Source organism: Papaver somniferum, chromosome 7, assembly GCF_003573695.1.
Source record: "Papaver somniferum cultivar HN1 chromosome 7, ASM357369v1, whole genome shotgun sequence".
NCBI lineage: Eukaryota > Viridiplantae > Streptophyta > Magnoliopsida > Ranunculales > Papaveraceae > Papaver > Papaver somniferum.
This window is the reverse complement of record NC_039364.1, coordinates 258796941-258818378: the sequence shown is the minus strand read 5'-3', so window position 1 is coordinate 258818378 and position 21438 is coordinate 258796941. Positions and strand designations below refer to the sequence as shown.

The 21438-nt window shown below is 37.5% G+C and overlaps 2 protein-coding genes across 3 annotated transcripts; both read left to right on the top strand.

Moving 5' to 3' along the window:
• The first annotated feature begins 520 nt into the window (after positions 1-520).
• Positions 521-10346, top strand: LOC113296449 (coiled-coil domain-containing protein 1-like). Its single transcript, XM_026544757.1, has 6 exons — positions 521-624; positions 9403-9469; positions 9665-9770; positions 9860-9910; positions 10045-10116; positions 10213-10346. Exons 1-6 carry the CDS (start codon positions 521-523, stop codon positions 10344-10346), a joined length of 534 nt encoding a protein of 177 aa, XP_026400542.1.
• LOC113300217 lies at positions 9194-14931 on the top strand. Of its 2 annotated transcripts, none has more exons than XM_026549421.1 (13): positions 9194-9469; positions 9665-9770; positions 9860-9910; positions 10024-10116; positions 10213-10287; positions 10392-10472; positions 10708-10800; positions 11415-11507; positions 12225-12326; positions 12509-12538; positions 12653-12736; positions 12827-13150; positions 14578-14931. In XM_026549421.1, the coding sequence occupies exons 6-13, from the start codon at positions 10418-10420 to the stop codon at positions 14694-14696; spliced, it is 900 nt and encodes a 299-aa protein (XP_026405206.1). In that variant the 5' UTR covers positions 9194-9469; positions 9665-9770; positions 9860-9910; positions 10024-10116; positions 10213-10287; positions 10392-10417; the 3' UTR covers positions 14697-14931. The 2 variants fall into 2 exon arrangements, with proteins under 2 accessions (XP_026405206.1, XP_026405207.1); XM_026549422.1 differs by having other exon boundaries at positions 9195-9469; positions 14348-14923.
• The last annotated feature ends 6507 nt before the right edge of the window (positions 14932-21438 follow it).

Below are 21438 nucleotides of genomic sequence, written 5' to 3'. Positions count from 1 at the left end.
TATGTAAGCTAGTTTAACTCAGCTATAAATACCAAATGTGTATAATTGAAGTCTATATAGCTACACGACTTTTGTCTCAAATATGAGATATAGTAGATAGACTTTTGAGTGATAGATGATTTCAAGTCTCCACATACCTTTTGTTGATCAAGTTCCACAAGCTCCCATTAGTAGTTCTTCGTCTTCAATCGATGAACGCCGTGAAGTCTAAAGCTCAATTACACTTTCTATCCTAATCTGAGACTTGGCTATAAGTAGACTAAAATTCAAGACTTATAGTTTTGGTAACTAAACTTGACAAACAAGCTTGAGATATCAACGCTTGCGAGTTAGACCAAGCAGTTTTCTAACATGACTCAATCCAAACATTTTTTCCTCGTTCCATTTCCGACACACACCCAAGTGTATAACATGCATCTGTCGATTCGTCAAATACATATCGTTCAGTTATCTCTTCAAGTCTTCGGTACTGGCAGCCACATTGCAGTAAGGATAAGCACGTTCCATATCTTGGGAAACAATGGGGATCGTGGTTGGCTGTTCTTGTGAAGTAATACTTGGCATTTCCCAACGAACTTCGGGCATATTTGACGAAGATGATGAAGAAATTGCACCAGTGGTGGGGTAAGTCATAGAGCATGGCTCTTTTGGAGGTGGCTGGCTAGGAACGATATTTGCATCATGAGCCACCCCTGGGAAATCAAACCCATATATGTGCATATTGTGTGTCCCAATTACATGCTTCGCAATCGACTAATACCAGGTGACATACCGCGCTTCATCAATACTCCTCCTTGTATTTAGTTCATACCTCTCCCAATTGATTCTTCTCAACCGATCAAAATCTGACGCAGAGGTTTGCATCTATGGTGGCCGGTTAATTGCAATTGCATATATACCTTGTATTTGATACTACAGTCTTTCTCCCAGGTACCAAACCCCTTTGTCCATATCTTGAATGTAAAAAACAACTCTACGGAGAGAATGATCAAGAATACGTCCATCATTACCTCCATACCGAGGAAAATCAATGTAAGAGTGGACAAGAATATTCTTGTGGCTTTGAGTCATATATTGAAACCTCTGAACAAAACTTCCACCCGAGACGTTGCTGCCAGTGTCCTTCACCCAGTTGGTCGAGACGTACATGTCCAAGATAGGAAATATACGGGTATCGTCTTCAACGATTGGTTTACCAACACAGAAGTAGGTATACCACCAATACTGCAAATTACTCCATAATTTTAGTATTTTGACTTAATCTACATTTTTTTATAAAAAAATATTTAAATTGAAAAATAATAATTTTGATATCTACCTCTATAATGCCCCCAAAACCAGTGAAGTTAAGTATCCCAATGGACGCTTGATCCAGCCCATAGTAAATTTTTGCTAAAATTGCAGAGCCCCAGTCATAATATGGTGCTTTGTCAAGATATTCTAACACTTCAAGCCATCCAACACGAGAAACAAAAATTGAGTTTGGAAAGAATGTCTGACCCAGTACCCATAGGATAAACACCCTTTCGAGTTCAAGATAGTCATCTGCATTTTATGAGTCTATGTTTTGGGTAAGGAAAAACTTCAACGCTGAACATAATACCCCACCTCATTTCAATTCTTTATGATCTTCACTTATATCCGATTCTATAAATGAGGGAAGAAGCGTCTGCCATTTGTTATTTGATTGCCACTCGTCTTGGTTGTATGGTGCCGAATCTCCTGAACCACTTTGGATCCCACAAATGAAATACAAATAAAGGGGGTAATTCCTATTACAAGAACAATATCAACTATGATTAATTCTTTTGATTATTTAATAATTATTTAAAAAATAAAATTTAAGTTAAGTTAAACAAGCTTACCAGTTTCAAAATCCATAAAATAGAACGTGTGCGTCGTCGGCCACCACCTTTCTACAAATGTTGTCGTAATTCAGTTGTTGTGTCTTCTAGGCTTCACACTATAAAGCGCACGTCAGGGATATCTGTCAACCCTTTCTCGGACTTGAGGGGGTAGACCTTTATAAATTAAATTTGAAAATCCACCTCTCGTTCTATAACAATCCTCAGACCGATCTTGATTCCCCTAAACATGACCTTGGATTAATGATGGAGCAGCAACGACACTCGACGAAGCAAACTCTGCTTCCCGATTTTGAGAATAATCTGCATTTGTGGCAGGCCGGGGTACCGGTTAATTTCTTCGATCTCTTTTCTGCTTTATACTTTTGACCGTATTTTATGAAGTTGCTCATAATGTATCAAGAAATTTTTTTTTTAAAAGAAGGAATTATGGGTTTTGAAAATTATAGAATAAGAAGAATTTTAGAATAAGAGTGTGAGTGTGAGTGACAATGAATTCAGTTTGAAGGAATTATAGGTTATCGAAATAATAGTCGTTGGGAATGTGGACATTGGACATTTGAATGTTGGCGTTGTTGTTTCTCACGCTCGCGTTTGTGTTTCACACGCCGCGTTTAACCTACACACGCCGACGGATGTTCCTAGTTTTGGCGCTTGATTGTCAAAAGCCTACTTCTCTTCTCATAGTGGAGAATCATGTTTGGCCATCCACCTGACTCAACAAACTTTTTAGTTTGTACATTACCATTGGAATTACCCTTAGTTGGTGTTGTTTTTTTTTCAAAAACCCAGTTGCATCTTCATTCCCTTCAAATAAACCACATCTGAGTAAGCATTAGTTCTAAAAAATTCTTTTCTAGGGTTGTTGGTCCAATCATTTTTTTTCTTTTTTTTCTTATCCACAAAAGTCTAAAGGACTTAAATTCTACTTTTAGGAATCGGCCAAGTCGGGGAGAAATAGGTCCCCTTGAAATTGTCCCCGGTTGTGCTAACTTTGGTGGGTGGGTGATTTATAGCCTGTTTGGATACTAAAGTGCTTCTGAGAAGTGCTTATGGACTTCTCAGAAGTACTTCTAGAAGTCAAAATTATTGAGAAGTTAGTTTGGCTACTAACCAGAAAAAAAAAATCAGCAAGCTTTAATGGTTTATCAAAAAAAAATTGGTAGATCTTCTGGGCGATTAAATTCATGTTGCTATGATTTTCACCAGCAATGTTAACAAATTTTATTCAACCATGAAAAAAGAAGAAAATTGTTCTATCACTTTACTTGGGGTTAATGAAGAACACAAATTTAGGTTTTGGAAAAAATGGTTTCAATCGGATTAGGAGAACAAAAAATTGGTGATATGATCTGCTAAGATCTCCAAGAAGAAAAAAAACTAAGATTACTATGTTGATGGAACTAAAGATTTGATTAACATGAATAAATATTAGGTCTAAAATGTGATTTAAGATAATAGAAAAAATTAATTAGGAAAGACAATAAAAACATAATAGCTCATCAAAAAAGAAAATAAAATCCATTTCAAAAACCCAGATTGAAGACATAGACTGTTACATCTAAGCATACTAATAGATCTTGACATAATATATCTAGTTTATATTTCTTATATTCATCTTCATCAGCATCGAAATAAAACAACAAATGGGTTTATTTGTAGAAAGAGAAAATAAGGAAAGAAGAGAAACAAAACCAGTAATTTCAGTGAGAAGTCGGTCTCTCAGAAGTAGAAAAGCAAAAAGTTTTTGCTCCAAAAATAAGTAACTTATCTACTTCTATAAGTCATTCCTAAATCTGGTTGCCAAACAAACTTATGACTTTTTAACTTAAAAAAGCAAAAAAACTACTTATATGTTTGCATCCAAACGACCTTATAGTACTTGATACTCCTAGTAAGTTGGAATTTTGAGTCAGGTTTATACTTTTTTGCGAATAATGCTACAACTACTGGGAGAATCCACCGCGGATTCTCCCGCGTTTCACAGAAAAGGGGAGCCCCGGGGACTCACAGGGAAAAAATAGGGGGCCCAGATAGTTGGTGTGAGTCGCGGGAGAATCCGCGATAGATTCTCCCGATAGCTGTAGAATTATGGCTTTTTTTTGCACTGTTGTGGGATCAACCATAATAGTTGTCAGTTAATAAGACGTGTTTCTGTAGCGGGAAAATGAAGAGAGATGTTTGCCGGTGGGGTTTGGATGGGGAAAGTTTGTGGTTCTTTTTTAATTTGATTCTTGATACAACATTAATTAATGGATTTTCAGCCGGAGCTTGTGGTTAGTAGGGTAACAATAAAGGGGGAAGATTGCAAATTTAGTATTGAGAACTTTTCGGCTGAGAGGTTGAGTGCAGTCCAGTCCATTTTTTTCCCCTTCCTTTGTTATACGCTAAGCAGGACTTTGTGGGGTGCCAGGATTGGTGGGGTGTACCAAGCCAAGGCAAAATCTGTTTTGTCCTATATGAAAACTGTTTTGTTTTATTATGGTTCTGGTACACCCCCATTTAATCCGGTACCTCCTATTAGCAATCTTGAACTTTAGCTAACACGTATTGAGCGTGCAGTGTTTGCTTGTGATCTTGAGAATATGGTACTGTATTATTGAAGAATATGACACAACTGAATTAGCCAACTATCCTCAAAGTTATCACCACCACCATTTTGTTTTAACTTTTATTAAGGTTAATTTAAGTGATTTTCTCTTTAGGAAAAACTAGATTAGCCAAACGGAATACATTCGTAGTAGTATGCATCTCGGTACTACTACGTTTAAGACTTTAATCGTTGTTTACTGATGACATTTTTTTGTTGAAATCTGGCGCTATCAAGTGAGCAACCGTTCATTCTTCACGGCATGGTAGTGCTGATCTTTGTTGTTATTTTTTTAGAATCAAGTGTTGGTTTGGAAAAAAAGAAGAAGAAACTTTACTACCGATCTACTATTATTATCACTAGATGCATTTTTTACAATCAATCTAAAAAAATGTAACCTGACTTGCCCATCAAGAACTAATCTTGGATATCCCATCCAAACTTGTATTAAAATTAGACAATCAAAACTATAAAACACACAAGGAAAAGGTGGGACCAAAATGCACATTCTAACTGTTGCAAATTTGGGTAACGAGGGGATGAAAAATATGAGAACGAAAGGAATATAAGAATGCCGTATTTGCGGCTTCAAGGCCTTGTGATTTTTTCCAGTAGCTATTTCAACCATTCTCGAATAATTGGCGAGTACAATCGGTCGATGAAAAATGTTTTCAGAATACAATGAAGCCCCATAATAACGTTTTTGGTGTTGATGGTGGATTTTAGTTCAGGTCTAAACTTGTACCAAGTATTTAATGCGCTGACATCCTGCAAAGGGTAAAGCGGTTTTGATAAGTGATGAGTACCTCTTCACTTTATTTATTAGAAGCAATTCAATAAATATACAAAATTCACCCAGAATGGTGCATGTAGCAACAATCCCAAATATTCTGTGAACTTATAGCATTATTAATTAATGCATGATTTGCCTAGTATTTCTTGTGCTGTTCTCAGCAGAACTCTCATTATTAGTGCGGCATGATGACTGAGTTTTACTCTCAGCTGAGTAACATGAATCTCCAAGTGTCAATAGTGAGGTATGCACAAAATACCCGTACAGGCTACACCATTCTCTAACAAAGAGAATCTCGTATCGGCGTGCTTATATTAGCCCGATCGAACATATTTAATTTCCTAAGGGAAATCTGGACTGTCCGTATCAGTCTCAGAAACGATCACGGCCACGCAAGTTGACCGCATGATTTAACCAGCCTAAACGAACCCTAGCAGGAGCAGGCGATCACCGTGATGACCACCGGCGGGCCCACTTATGACCTAGCCGGTCGAACATCACACCTTGCTTCCCAGCGTGCTAAAACGCCAGCCCTAAAATAGGGTGGCCGCGTTGCTTTGGTAGAAGCTCGAACGAGCAAGACTGTTCAAGACAGTCTTAAAATGATCGCGACCGTCCAACTTTCACCAGCCTGATTGGACGGCTTAGATCGCACCATGAACGATTGAAGAGGAGCCAACATACACATTGGCGCCCACTCTATCCCTACATGATCGGTTTGCTCACGGCGTGGTCATGGATCCATGAACGTTTGCCCGAAACATGAGGGGAGTGATGCTTTCAAGGGTCACGAAAATTCCATTAATGTGTTAAATTGATCCCAACCATCCAACTTAACCAGCATATTTGGATGTCTTAGATCGTTCCTAGGACCATCAGGGAGGTGCACATGTGTTCACCGTCAGCCCAACGTGGGCCACGCACGATCGGTCTCTTTAAAGGAGAAACATAACTCGCCAAACCGTTTGGCCAAAGTCACGTACACGTGACTTTTTCAAAACCCTAATTAGGGTTTGCGGCGTTGCATATCTGTCGTAGTTCGATCACGACCATCCATCTTCGCCATCCTGGATGGAGGGTGTAGATATAGACTTAAGAGGTCCCAAGAGTGTCAACGTGATCACCGTGGGCCCACCTTTGCATGTAGCTGGCCGGCCTAAGAAGACTAGGACTCGACACCTCAAAACACGCGCCCCTAAGTGGCATGTCACGCAACCTTTAATCCTTTGCGGCAATGGATTTCTGTCGCAAATCGATCACGACCACTCATCTTTGCCAGCCAAATTGAGTGGCCTAGATCAAGCCTTCACGAGACGGCGAGGTATAGGCATGCACAACAACGAGCCATCTCCACGCATGACCGATCGGTCCCACCAAAATCGACGCCCATGTGTGGATTCGGTCAAGCCAAAGAGGGATGCTTGCGCACCTCCTAAAAACCCTAAAATTCCATCAACGGTCGCAAATATATGTCGTAAACCATCTCGTCCGTTCAACTTTGTCAGCTTGGTCGGGCAACCTAGGTTAAAGGCTAGGAAACCAATGAAGCATCTTGATGATCATCGTCCGCCACTCTGCCAAGGGAGTGATCGACCAGGGGATAGATCACTCGTGTGGCCTCCAAACGATCACACGAAGATGGTTGGACGTGATGCTGTTTCAAGACGTTTAATCCGCGACTTATTCGGTTAAGCTTTGAAACAACGATGCTTCATACATATTGATTGTTTTCGATGCATTACATGCATCGAGCATACACGATATTTCATAAATATTGATTCCTTAAATAAAATTAATTATTTAACTTAATAGCACCGTATGTTATTTCCTGCGGTGGGTTCCACGATCTGCTCATTCGAGACATAAAGCGTGTCACAAACTGGGATATACTTACTGGGTATTGGTCTGGCGGTTTACAGCGTGCAGTGTGCAACGCGCCATTACAAGAACGTGTCAGGAAAAGGTGGACGGTTAACGGTGATGAGGGAAGTGGGCAAAGGTGTGATCGTGTGACAATCACCACTCTTACACGATCCCACTACTCCATCACTTCACCTCCTCTACTTCCTACGAGATGAAGGTTGCGCTTAATGACTTGTATAAATAGGTCCTTCACCTATTTCCAAACGACACAGAAAAAACCAAGTGTTGTCATCAGTATCCAGAAAACACCCAGAAAAAACCAACCTCAACACCTTCTTCGCTTCCCTCCTAAGATCAACCCCATCTCCTTCACTTTGTGACCGAAGAAAGTCTGGAACGACCATTTCTTGGTTTAGGCTAGAATTGTCTCTCGAATCAAAAGCACTCCCGTGCAGTGCATTTGTTTAGGGTTTAGATTCATTTCTCATCCACGCACATCCAAAATTACCAAAACCAGCAGAAATAGTTTTCACCCATAAACAATTGGGTTCAAGAGTTGTACTCCCTTGACCCAACCAAGAACCAACAATTTATGGATTTTGATGATGCTTAGTAAAAAAAGAAGTCATAGATTTATGATGTGTTTTTCCATACTTGAATGAAATAAATCATCAATACTTACTTATAGGGGACTCATGCCCATCAGAGATGCCTCTTCACTTCCAATAGACACCAATATTGTCAAATGCGAATGGATGTGTCAAACCTCGTGTTAGATTTAGTATGTAAAATTATTATGTTAGTCTATGTTGTTTTATTTTTACTTGTTTTGGTATTAGTAGTGAAGAGAAATACTGGATCAACTCGTTCCAGATCATCATCCGATTCATCTACTACGGCAACTGTTAACTCATTCCCAAAGCCGAGTAAGCCCCATAATTTCCGTTACATACACTTAAAGACCGATGAAGACTTCCACTACTACTTGAGGCACTTTTGTTACTATCTGAGACACTTTGGTTATATGTTGGATATTGTTACTACTAGTTGGGTCATTGCTACCTTGATTGTATTAGGCAATCTAAACTTAAAAAACTCATGTCCATGTTATTTACATCCTCTGAAACATTGGGTTGGACTTGATCCAGTCATTTCCTTGTGCTTTGACACTTACTAGTTTTGTTTTCAAAATAAGTTTCGCCCTGTATGTTTGGTGCTCTCTTTTGCGAGAGAAAAGGATTTTTGAAACTGTTTTTAGATCTGAAGGGATAGATTTGATAGGTAAGAATTGGTGGAGATACTACAATATGTATGACTTGTTTATAGATTTGATAGGCTTATATTAGGATAATATGCCAATATATGCCAACTTGGCTTATATTAGGTTTAATGGGTGACTCAATAACAATGAAGTTTGTTTTCCTTTAATAGTGAAATTATATTATCTCTCGTACATTTAATGGGTGACTCAACTTCACGAAAGTGTACTAAATATTTGGCCCAGTGCGTTTCACATGGTTTTGGTCTTGGCGTCCTTTCTTTCTCTACTTTTGGGGAACTTGGTGAAGATACTTTGGGTTTCTTCAAACGTTTGAAGAATGCCTTGTTAACAATGATGCTAGTAGCGGCTTTGGTAGTTTCATTTTTTATAGATTAGGCATTGCCATCCAAAGGGGAGTTGGAGCCCAGCTTGTTGCTAGGTTACCAACCAAAAGCTTTGTATAAATCATTATTATTATTATTTTATCTTAATATAATTATCATAAATTTTTTTGTAAAATAAAATAAATATTAAAATGAATATATATTGTATATTAGACTTATTTGGTAATTGATTCTCAAAGACTTTATAAGCGGTTTGGATAAGTTAGAAATAGAAGTCAAAAGCGAAAAATTGTTTACTTCATAAAAGGTTAACTTTTTTGTTTATCATGGTGAGCATGTGCTTCTCTTGGCCAGCCGAAAACACTCTATAGGAGATCAAGGTAATTTTATAAATCTTTTTTTTTATATAAATTATCATTCTCACATGATGTACTATTTTTTTTTCTTTTGAAACGGCATGATGTACTAAATTAACTTTTAATTTTGTGCTTGTAGAAATCTAAAATTAGAACTTGCGACAAAAATCAGAAAACTTGGCGAAGTAGATTAGCGAACAGGCATCGGCTGTGATGAAGCGGAAAAAACTTGGGTGGAAACTGGAATGGAAATCTCTAACCAGACAGACGTTTATGGGTCCCATAATCTTTTAGTTTGAAATGCATGTAGTGTTCGCATGATTCTTGAAGTGGATTAGTACTTCTTGATCGTCATCGTGATGTGTTCCATCCTCTATGCACTGCAACTGATTTGAAGGTCATTTCTTGCTCCTGTTATCTATTTTAGATCTGAGGATGGTATTTCTAGATCTAAACAATCAAAATAGAGTCCATTCCTGTATGCTTAAAGTTAGGGTTTTATAAGGATTTGTAGTTTTCTCATCTTGATGTTTTAATTCAATATGTTGATTTCAATATTCTGTGGTCTTAAAAGCTTATTTGTGGGTTTCAGGACAAATACTGGAGCATTAGGTTAGCTAAGTTGAGAGAACTTTTTGATGGTAATGACTTCAGTGATGATGACTTTGAGGAAGAAGGCAACGATGATGAATCTGAGGGTAATGCAGTTTATTGGATTATCTTAATTCCTTCAGTGATTGTGTTTACTTTGTATTGATTGCTTGCGAATTCTGTGTTGGACTTACAGGTAAAATTGAGGATTACGACTCTGTGGAAGACAGCGAGGATGAACCTGATGGTAATCCCAATTATTGTATTTTCTTACATCCTTCAGTGATTGTTGTTTTCACTTTGTACCGATTACCAAAGTCTACTTTTGATTTGCTTGTGAATTCTTTGTTGGACTTAAAGGTGATATTTCTGACAAGTAAGACAATGTGCCTGGTGATATTCCTTTTGCTGGTGCTGGAAGTAATGATAGTTCCGAGTCTGAGGGAGACAAGGGTAATCCCGCATATTGGACTCAGTGATTGTTTTCACTTTGTACCGTTTACCGAAGTCAGTTTTGATTTGCTTGTAAATTCTTTGTTGGACTTGCAGGTGATATTTCTGAGAAAGGAGATGATAGTGATGATAGTTCTGACTCGAAGGAAGACAACGATGATGAACCCAAGGGTAATCCTCTTATTTGGATTTTCTTACATCCTTCGGTGATTGTTTTCACTTTTTACTGATTACCTGCTTTTGATTTGCATGGGAATTCTTCGTTGGACTTTTAGGTGATACTTCTGACAATGAAGATCATATGCCCAGTGATATTCCTTTTGCTGGTGCTGAATTTGCAGGGGTCGCAGCTTTCGGTAAGTCGATTTGTTAGTATAGAAGCTTGTGAGAAAGTTAGATGCAAATTAGTAGTGTAGTAATGTCAAAGTAGCTAGTTATTCTCTTGTACTATTTAATCTGTATTCGGGGTAGCAGTGAAAGCGAGGATAATCCCACTTACTGGATGTTCAATCTTCAGTGGTTGTTTTCACTTTGTATTAGTTACTGAAATTTGTTTTTAATTTGATATTGGATTCTGTGTTGGACTCGCAGGTGGTATGTCTGACAATGAAGATAATTCACCAGGGTACCAAATCGGTGATGTTCCTTCTGCTGGTGCTGTGAATGCCGGCATCGCTGCTTTGGGTGAGTAACTTGTTCAGTTCCGTCTGCTTAGAGTCTGCACTGATGTGTTACAAGGACACGGACACGGTGTTGGTGTGTCGTGTTCAAGTCCAATACGTTACCTTGACACGGCAACTTAACAAACTAGAAAATGGGGATGCGGATAGTAAGCATAGGAAAATACTTACATATATGTATATAACTTGTAAGAAAATGGGGACGCGGATAGTGAGCATAGCAAAATACTTACATATATGTATATAACTAATACTAATAAGAAAGGCGTAGAAATACTGACTCTACTGATATCTCTGCGTGTCTCCATCATCTCATAGATATAGCTGTAGTTGTGGGAGGATATCTCCATTTTTTGCTTAAAAATCTAATGGAGATCAGTGGAGAGCGTTTGAAGCTAAGAAAATATGTTTTTACAAAAGATAAAGGTTCATATACAAGTTAGAATGGAGAAAATGTCTTCTTTCCTAACATAAATATGTAAAAATCCATAGCTGAAGTATCTTTTAATTATGTTAAATATTTTATTCTTGTATTGGTAATTGAGTAATTGGTTGTTTTCACATTGTGTTAACTACGCTTTTCTTGATTTGGTATTGAATTCTGTGTTTGACCTGAAGGTGATATGCCTGACAATGAAGATAATTCACCAGGCTACGAAGTCAGTGATGTCACTTTTGCTGGTGCTGAGAATGCCGGCATCGCTGCTTCAGGTGAGTAACTTGTTCAGTTCCAGCTGTGTAGAGTATGCATTGTAATAAATAACATAATCAGTTTTTTAAAAAGCGTTTTGGTGCGCACACTGATGTGTGCTTTTTTGCGCTTCAAAACCAAAACACACTGATGTGTTTACATTGAAGAAAAAAGTTGGCTTTCAAGCCCAGTAAGATGTTTCCTAATCCCTAAAAGGCTTCTTGTTGGTTATTCCTTACTCTTTGTAATTGTCATCAAACACAAATGGAAGATGATAAAATGAGCATGATTATGCAACAAGATATAGAAGAACGAATCATTTCAACATATAAACCAGAGCCAGACCCTTATACGATACACATGGATATGGTGATGAGTGGTATAACCAAATCTTGCCACATATAGGCACAAGGTGTGTCTTAAATAAAACTACATAGTGACATGTGTAGCTATCTGCCGGCGACTCGTCCGGTGATCTAGTTGACTAATCAATGGTGATTATCCACCATTATTGTGTACAAGAATAGAAATAATGCGTAATCCTTCATAAATTTATCAATACTTGTTAATTTATATATTTAACGAAGCAACACTTTACAACGCTTTTCAATTACGCTTTACGCTTTACTAAGTGAGGGCGCTATTTGCAACATTGATCATAGTAACGGTGTTTGGTTGTTTTCACTTTGTATTGATTACTGAAGTCTGTTTTTGAATTGGTATTGAATTCTGTGTAGGACTTCCAGGTGATATGTCTGACAATGAAAATCATTCTCCCGGGTACCATGTCAGTGACGTTCTTCCTGCTGGTGCTGAGATTGCAGGCGTCGCTGCTTGGGGTGAGTAACTTGTTTAGTTCCTTGGGAGTGTGTGCATTGTAATATCATAATAACTTAAAGAGTAGTGCAATATCATAAAAACAGTGGTTGGGTGTAATTGTGCCTCTCAAGTCACTCCTCGCTTTGTGGTTCGTTGTAATGAGTTGCGTTTTAATTGTGCAAGTTGGATCTTTCTGGTGCAGGAAATGAGGGCGACAAAATTGCATATTTAGGTGAGTAGCGTAGTTGTAGGTTCTCATTCTCTTGTTCTCTTTCAACCTGGCCATCGGTCACGTTCCATTTTTGTACGTGAGTTTAGTGATTTGTTTTTCGTTCGACCCATCCAGATGCCATGGGTGGTATAGTTGCTGTTAACGACGTAGCAGATAAAGCTGAGGACATTGCAAATGCAAAAGATGACGAAGCTAGAGGTAAGTTATGCTGCCCATATTGCTGTTTAGTGTATACATACCTCTTGACATGTGATTTAAGTGTCTTGTTTTGTTGGTTTTTGCGTGCAGGGTTTGCTGAATCTGAAGGCTGCCTCAGTGACGCAAGTTCCTTAGCACTACAACTCCTTGGCCGTACTACTTCAATGAAACAGACACTTGCCACGGATTACCAAGGACAGAATGCAATGTTTGCCAATGGGAAGGTTCCGTTAATGGAAGAGATAAGTAGTTTTCTGGTCACACGGAAAAAACTGTTAGATATGCACTTAATGGAGCAGGGAACGTTGCAAGGGTTATTGGTGGATGTGTTAACTAAATCTGACAGCCACAGCAGTGACGCGGCATCCTTTGCATTGCAGCTCCAAAATCGAATTGGACTAAACAATCCATCCGGTAAACCTTTTCTTTCGTTAAGCCATAAATATTTCATACAAATCAAAATAAATCAACTTGCATAATTATTCACCTCAACCGGAAGCAATCGAAACAACATAGACATTATAGCACCACAATTGCACCGAAATTTTGTAAACCTAAACAATTGATACCATACAATAAAGCAAAATAACAATAGTTTTTCTTAGCCGGAAACAATTGAATCACACATTCATCTATACACACATCATGGAATAAAACATCAATTGTACCGAAATTTTGTTAAGCAAAAGCAATAAATATATGAAATAAAAATCAGGCTTTTCTTAAACAGGAAAACAATCAACTAACAAGATTGTTACCTCAAATTTCGCATCCTCTTCTTCAATATGTTTGCATCTTCGTCCAGGGAGAATCGATATCGAAATATCATCATGTTGTCATCCTTATGCAAAACAAAAGAATAATAACAACCAACCTTTACCAGAGAAAGGTTGAAAATCGGTTTTAACAATTGCAAGTAAAAGTTGAAAACCGTCGAAACACATGCTTTTTTGCTAAACCAAAACCGATTCAATCTATTGTGACTTTTTCAATTAACAACCCCTGTAATTGAAGAAACCCAATCATCCGCCACCGCTAAATCCGCACTAATCAAAAAACAATAATAAATTTCTCTCGTTTCTCCGTCGCAAGTCTACCACCGGCACCTCCAACTCCACCCACGCCACCAATACACCGCCGCCACCTCCAACTCCTCCTCCACCACCACCCCTACCTTCACCGCCACTGACACCAATACCAATACCACTACCGCCACCAGTCCATCATTTCCGCCACTAATCCACCACCAGTCTACCACCGCCAAAACTTTTCTTAATTCTTTTGGGTAGAACAAATTCTGCTAGAACCCCTATTCAAAAACACCCCAAATTGAAAAAATATTTAGGGGTTTGATTTTCATGAAAAACCTAAAAATAAAATATAACGAAAACCAAACTAATTAGTAATGCACACATCAAAATCAAAATAAGAATCAAGTTAATTACAACCAAAATCAAAATAATTTGTAAGCATCAACCTTGACAACTTTACTGTAAGCATCAAAATAAGAATCAAGCTATTTACAACTTCATCGAAATAATTTGTAAGTATCAAATGAGTTTATTTTCCTTCTAAAATTAAACAATGAAGAAGAAGATGATGATGATGCAGAGTAATGTCTTGGTAATGAAAGTTGGAATTGGTGGTCATTGTCACTTGGAGTGAGTGACAGCCGAGAGAAGAGGCGTTGAAGTGAAGAGAAAAAGAAGAAGAAATTTAGTTTCCTAGAATTAGGTTAAACATACTCTCGTACGATAGACGAAGGGTTAAAATTAAAACTGATATTTTGATAAACTGTTATAACTTAACTCTTATTAACAGTTCGATTTGGTCTACTTTAGACCCCAAACCGTGCACCGAGACGACAGATCAACGGTTCTCATTTCATAAGTCGTCAACGATCACCGAGATGACAGATCAACGGTTCTCATTTCATAAGTCGTCAACGATCGTTGGATGAATGGTTCGGCTCGGGTTCTGTCCGGTCTTGCCGGTTTCATCTTGGTTTTATGTGCATCCCTAGTTATAAGGATTCATTACTTGTAAGTGTGTAACTCACACGCGTGTCTTCATATTGTAAGTGTGTCATTCACACGTGTACTACTGTCTAAAGATACAACTATTATAACATAATTAATAATTTCATTATGTCTTATTTTCTTCTGTCCAGAGTCTGTCTGTACTGAATCCTGTATCAAAAGTTTAATAAAAAATATATTTTTTGATTATCAATTCTTGTACCTATACCAGCACCGAAAAGAAAAAATTAATAAACTTATTTTCTCCAACTTTTGACACTTTCCTTTCTATATCTAGTATAACACGCATGTGCGATGCGCTTGCCGGTACATTTGTTTCGTAATTCTAGTGTCTTTGTACAATAATCAACGGTCAAAGTCAACACTCGATCAACGATCAATGTTAAGTGGTAAAAACTCATTTCATGTTTGTTAGAGCATTGCTCGGTCGAATTGGCGTGCAATGCTATCTCAAGCATGTTTGTCAATGTTAGTGATCAAAGCTATAAGTCTTGATTTATAGCCTATATAGCTAAAGGTCTTGGAGTAGGATAGAAAGTGTAGTTGAGCTGAAGAACTCCATGGCAATCATCATACAAGACGAAGGACTACTCAAGGAACTGGTGGTACTTCATCGACTAAAAGGTATGTGGAGACTTGAACTTCTCTGTCACTCAAAAGTCTATTTACTCTATCTCCTATTCTTGAGACAAAAGCAGTTTTAATATATAGACTTTGTTTATACAATTTTGCTATTTCGAGCCGAGTTTATCTCGCCTATTTTTTTCTCAAAATATGTATTGGCAAGCTTCCGATTTAGCCAAATTCATCTTTACCTAGTGACGAATGTCATGTTATGTTTCAATCACTTTGAAAATTGCTCTGACGAAAAATGGTCTGTGAATAACGACTATATAACGTCCTCTGAGAATGTTTCAATGATTGAAATGAGAGTTTAGATTATATAACCATTGATGGATATAAGCATTGTTGTGGAAACACATATATGTATAAGTCCTTATTCCTTGAACCTAAGTTTGCGAACTCTGTTGATCAAGAGAAACGGAATGTAGCGTGAGCCAAGTCCGCGAACTCAGTCCACGTCATCGACCCGAGAATTTGTGCCGGAGTTTGTGAACTCCTTCCGTGAAATTAAGTCCGCGAACTTGAGTTGGTTATATCTAAAATCGGTTGTTCTTAAACTCATGTTTATATAAACTAAGGAATGCTTTTGCAAACCGTGGCTATAAAGTTCATGAACCGATTCGAGTGAATCAAACCGTTTTTTGCTTCGATTGTGTCTTGTGCAGTTGCATAAGATCTAAGCAATTGAACAACTCTCTAACTAGTTCATTTGAGTCACTTGAACTAGTTATGGTGAAGAAGAATATGGTTGATATGAAATTGCCCATTTGGTTAACTATTATTGAACCAACAAATGTTCATGTTTAGGAACAGTTACATAAACCCAAAATAGGACGTTTCATTTGTGTGTAAGAAGCTAAGTTTTCGATCTAACGGTGGAGAAATATTAGCTTGAATCTAATAAGGTTTTCATCTAGCGGTGAATATTGAATGCTTTGTTACCAAGCTAACATTGATTGCAAACCCTGATTTGAAAGACTATATAAGGGAGAACTCTAACAACTAGGAAATCTAATCCCCACACCTTACGTGTGATACTAGTTGCATAAGCTAGAGTCGTTTCTCTTTTAACCTTGGGTTTTCTTCTCTAAACCAGGTTAACGACTTAAATAGTTCATTGGGATTGCGAAGCCATACCCTACTACTTTCTCGTAGTTGTATGATCTGATCTTGCCGATTCTATCGTTTTGAGTACGATCGTAACGATTGGCTTGAGATTTACATCTCCGATGGGCAAGATAGAAAAGTAATCACAAACATCTTCGTCTCATCGTTTGTGATTCCGCAATATCTTTTTTCGCTGCGTCGATTAAGATTATTGTGAGGTGATTGATAATACTAGGCTGTTCTTCGGGAATATAAGTCTGGGTTATCATTTGGTTCATGTTCACCTTGATATATCAAAAGACGGAACAAACCTCTTAGATATATTCGTGGGAGACGGATTTATCTATTACCGTAGACTTTTCTGTGTGATACAGATTTGTGTAGTCTTTCGACTTTGGGTGGTAGCAATTCTTAGTTGTGGGTGAGATCAACTAAGGGAATCAAGTACATAGCATCCTGCTGAGATCAGAGGCGTAGGAGCATAACTGTACCTTGGATTAGTGTGATATTGATTGGGGTTCAACTACAGTCCAGAACGAAGTTAGTTTGGAGTAGGCTAGTGTCTATAGCGGCTTAATACAGTGTGTGTTCAATCTGGACTAGGTCCCAGAGTTTTTCTACATCTTCGGTTTCCTCGTTAACAAAATTCTGGTGTCTGTATTATTTCTATTGCGCATTATATTTTGTTATATTATTGAAATATCACAGGTTGTGCGTTTGAATCAATCAATTGGAAATCCGACCTTTGGTTGTTGATTGAAATTAATTGATCCTTGAACATTGGTCTTTGGTACTAAAATGTACTCTAGCTTATACAACTAGTATCACACGTAAGGTGTGGGGATTAGATTTCCCAGTTGCTAGAGTTCTCCCTTATATATAGTCTTTCAAATCAGGGTTTGCAATCAATGTTAGCTTGGTAAAAAAGCATTCAATATTCATCGTTAGATGAAAACCTGATTAGATTCAAGTTAATATTTCTCAACCGTTAGATCAAAACCTTAGCTTGTTACACACAAATGAAATGTCCAATTTTGGATGTATGTATCCGTTCCCACACATTAACATTTGTTGGTTCAACAATAGTTGAACCAAATGGTTAGCCATATGATTAATTTCATATCCACCATATTCTTCTTCACCATAACTAGTCCAAATGACTCAAATGAACTAGTTAGAGAGTTGTTCAATTTCTTAGGTCTTATGTAACTACAGAAGACACAATCGAAGCAAAAAAGGTTTGATTCGCTCGAATCGGTTCATAAACTTTACATCCACGATTTTCCAAAGCATTCCTTAGTTTATATAAACATGAGTTCAAGAACAACCGATTTTAGATATAACGTACTCAAGTTCGCGAACTGGGTTCACGGACTTAAGCTCACGGAAGGAGTTCACAAACTCCAGCAGAAATTCTCGGGTCGAGAACTTCCGCCAGTTCGCGGACTTGGCTCACACCACATTCCGTTTCTCTTGATCAACAAAGTTTGCAAACTTTGGTTCAAGGAATAAGTACTTATACATATATGTGTTTCCACAACAATACTTATATCCTACCAATGGTAATGTAATCTAAACTCTCATTTCAATCATTAAAACATTCTCAGAGGACGTTATATAGTTGTTATTCACAGACCATTTTTCGTCAGACCATTTTTTGAGAAATAGATAGGCCAGTTAAACTCGGCTCGAAATAGCAAATGTGTATAATCAAAGTCTATATATAAAAACGACTTTTGTCTCAAGAATATGAGATAGAGTAAGTAGACTTTTGAGTGAAAGATAAGTTCAAGTCTCCACATACCTTTTAGTCGATGAAGTTCCACCAGTTCCTTGAGTAGTCCTTCGTCTTATATGATAGTTTCCATGGAGACTTGAGCTCAACTACACTTTATATCCTAGTCTGTGACCTTTATCTATAATAGGCTAGAAATCAGAACTTATAGTTTTGATCACTAACATTGACTAACATGTTTGAGATGGAAACGCATGCGAGTTCGACCGAGCAATGCTATAACAAAATGCTTCCAAAGAGTATCGGCGCACCATTGTAGCTTTATCCCAATAAGGACGGTAGCATGCCTCAAAAGTTTAGCTTCCTCAGTTTGCTTCTTCGTACGACACGTTGATTTCGGTGTCACCGGAAGTTGAAACCTTGAGTGTGTTATCCTCCCACCAAGTAGCATAGTAGCATCATATTCCGACGTGGCTGTTGCTAACGCATTACCACCATTTTTCCTGACAGTCGCCAAAATAGCATGATAGAGATATGTCTTTCCCTTACCTCCCGGACCATCTATGAAGAAGTATTTACTTTTGTTTCTCTCAATTGCTCCCATGGCTGTATCGTAGGCCCTAGACCAATCTTCATTCAACTATTGGACAAAAGACAGGTCTTCGTTGGATACATGAATCGAAAATTCCTTTTGAATCAGACTTGAAATCTCTAAATCCTCACCCAATGTGACTATAATCGGTGGTAGATCATACATGGATATATACTTATCATGTTGCTTAAGTATCAAATTCAACTCGTGAAGAATTTGATCTGATAAGAATGTCAAGCTTGTAATTGCTTGAACTCGAGTAACCCTCGACCATGCTGTTGAAAATTTCATCCCACAATTCTCTCACACCTGATGGATTACAAAAGTTCAATATAGAGGTGAATTTTCTACTCAGAGCAGACGACATCTTGAATGGTGTTGCTTTAAAGACGCTCTCGCACTCTGATCATTCTCTAAGAGTCCCATTTTTTCGATAAATCTCTTGAATGTCCGACATATCTCTCCATCAACAAACAATAGATCATCAAAATAAGTCGGACCTCCAACGTGGTTCAGAATGTGCTTCATGAACCACACCTCTCCTGCACATGTAGGTACTGGATAAACCCTCCATATCGACTTCTGTGTACTTCGTGTTCTTATCTATTCTTTGGTTTTTGTATCCCAATAGTAGCATTTTGGAAATTCTCGGTATAACAACTCTCTCGTTCTAGGATCGCGAGCGTTTATCACAAATAACTCTGTCAAATTTCTTCTTAATTTTTTATCATCGGACAAAATTTATCTAACGTTTGATAATCATAGTACCTGACACTCTGTTGGTTGGGAAGATGTATCTGTAATCTCACTACAGAATGATATACCTTATAAAGAGGAAAGCTAAAGATCTTCCACATTTCCTATTGATTACAATCCATCTTGCATTTTTATACCTTGTTATCTCGTCATGGTCTTTTGGATACACTATGAAAGATACATAATCCGGACCCTTATACACATACTTATAAAGATACTTAACACTCTCCACACTGCTACAAATTTCTACGTTTATATGACAATCATACTTTTGTAATAAGTAATAACCAATGGTTATAAGGCACAACCATCCTATTATCTACTTCAAAACTTTCACTCGGAGCTAAAGAAAAATAAAGCTAAGAGTTGGAAAAAAATTGATCATAGTTCAACTGATTTTGTTGGCTTAATTGATAAAGAGACAGTTAACAGAGGTAATGGAAAAAGACAAAGGATGAATGTTGATTGGAAATGCTAAAACCCAGAGATGAGAGCAAAAGCGGTGGTGATTAGAGAATTAGAGGATGTTAAAAGGAATGCAAATAAAGGAAAACAAAAGGAGAATGAAGAATGCAACCAAGAACAAGATGAACTCACAAAAAAAAGGAACAATACTTGCAGAAGTTAATTGAGGGTAAACTTTATCTCCATGGTTATGTATGGCTGTTAGCGGAATTAATACAAGGATTTGGGACGAGGTACACCAAGTGAAATGGTTTTTATGGCTCTTTTCGCAACTGAAGGAAAAGTGGATCCCATTAACCCAACACCGATAGCAGCTGCTTAGGATGTTCTTAGTGAAAATACCATGGCCTCTGATAAAGTAAACGATCCAAAGTAAAGGATTTTGGGTTTATGTAACCGTTCCCAAACATTAACATTTGTTGGTTCAACAATAGTTTAACCAAATGGTTAGCCATATGATCACTTTCATATCCAACATATTCTTCTTCACCATAACTAGTCCAAATGACTCAAATGAAATAGTTAGAGAGTTGTTCAATTACTTAGATCTTATGTAACTACACAAGACACAATCGAAGCAAAAACAGTTTGATTCACCCGAATCGGTTCATGAACTTTATAGCCACTGTTTGAATGAGTACCAAATGGATTTTGAGTATGATGGTGTCCGAAGGGATTATGTGGCACGCTTTCATTGGATGGTAATATAATAGTGACGTGAGGAGAAAAGATATAAAAAAAAGGAACCGAAATCTTGAAGGGAGGAAGCCAGCGCGGCTACAGTGCCGTTTTGGGGAGAATAGGGTTCGGTGTCTTGATTTACTTTTCTCTATGTTTTGCTAAAACTGTTGTTAAGGTTTAGATGGAAGTCAATTTAATTTTATGAACTCTACGATGATATCTCTAATAATAATTCGTTGACTAGTAATTTCTCTTCATATAGCTTGATGATTAATCGTTTATGTGATTTTCTTGATTATTTATGTTTTTCAATTAATATTTCGTGCTTGGGTTAATTTATTTGACGTGATATGCTTTAGGATTGATAGGTAATTCTTTAGAATCACTACCTATGAAGCGAAGGAAGTTACATCGGAGAAACTATATTTTAGAATTTAACATACCACCTTCCGAGGCATGAGATTGATTTTGATACTTGTCTTGAGTAATAAGTAGAAATTAGTAAAGTTTTATATGATTGAATTGGTGAAAATCGAAAACCCTAATAACCTTTTCTCATTTTGGCTACGTCTTTGTTATTTATTATTTCATTTTGTCTGAATTTCTGAAATCTCTCAAAAGCATCATTTTGTTGATTACTTAGTTTTTGGTTTTAAATGGTAGAGTATTTCAAACTCCTCGTAGGAACGACCTGTACTTGTCA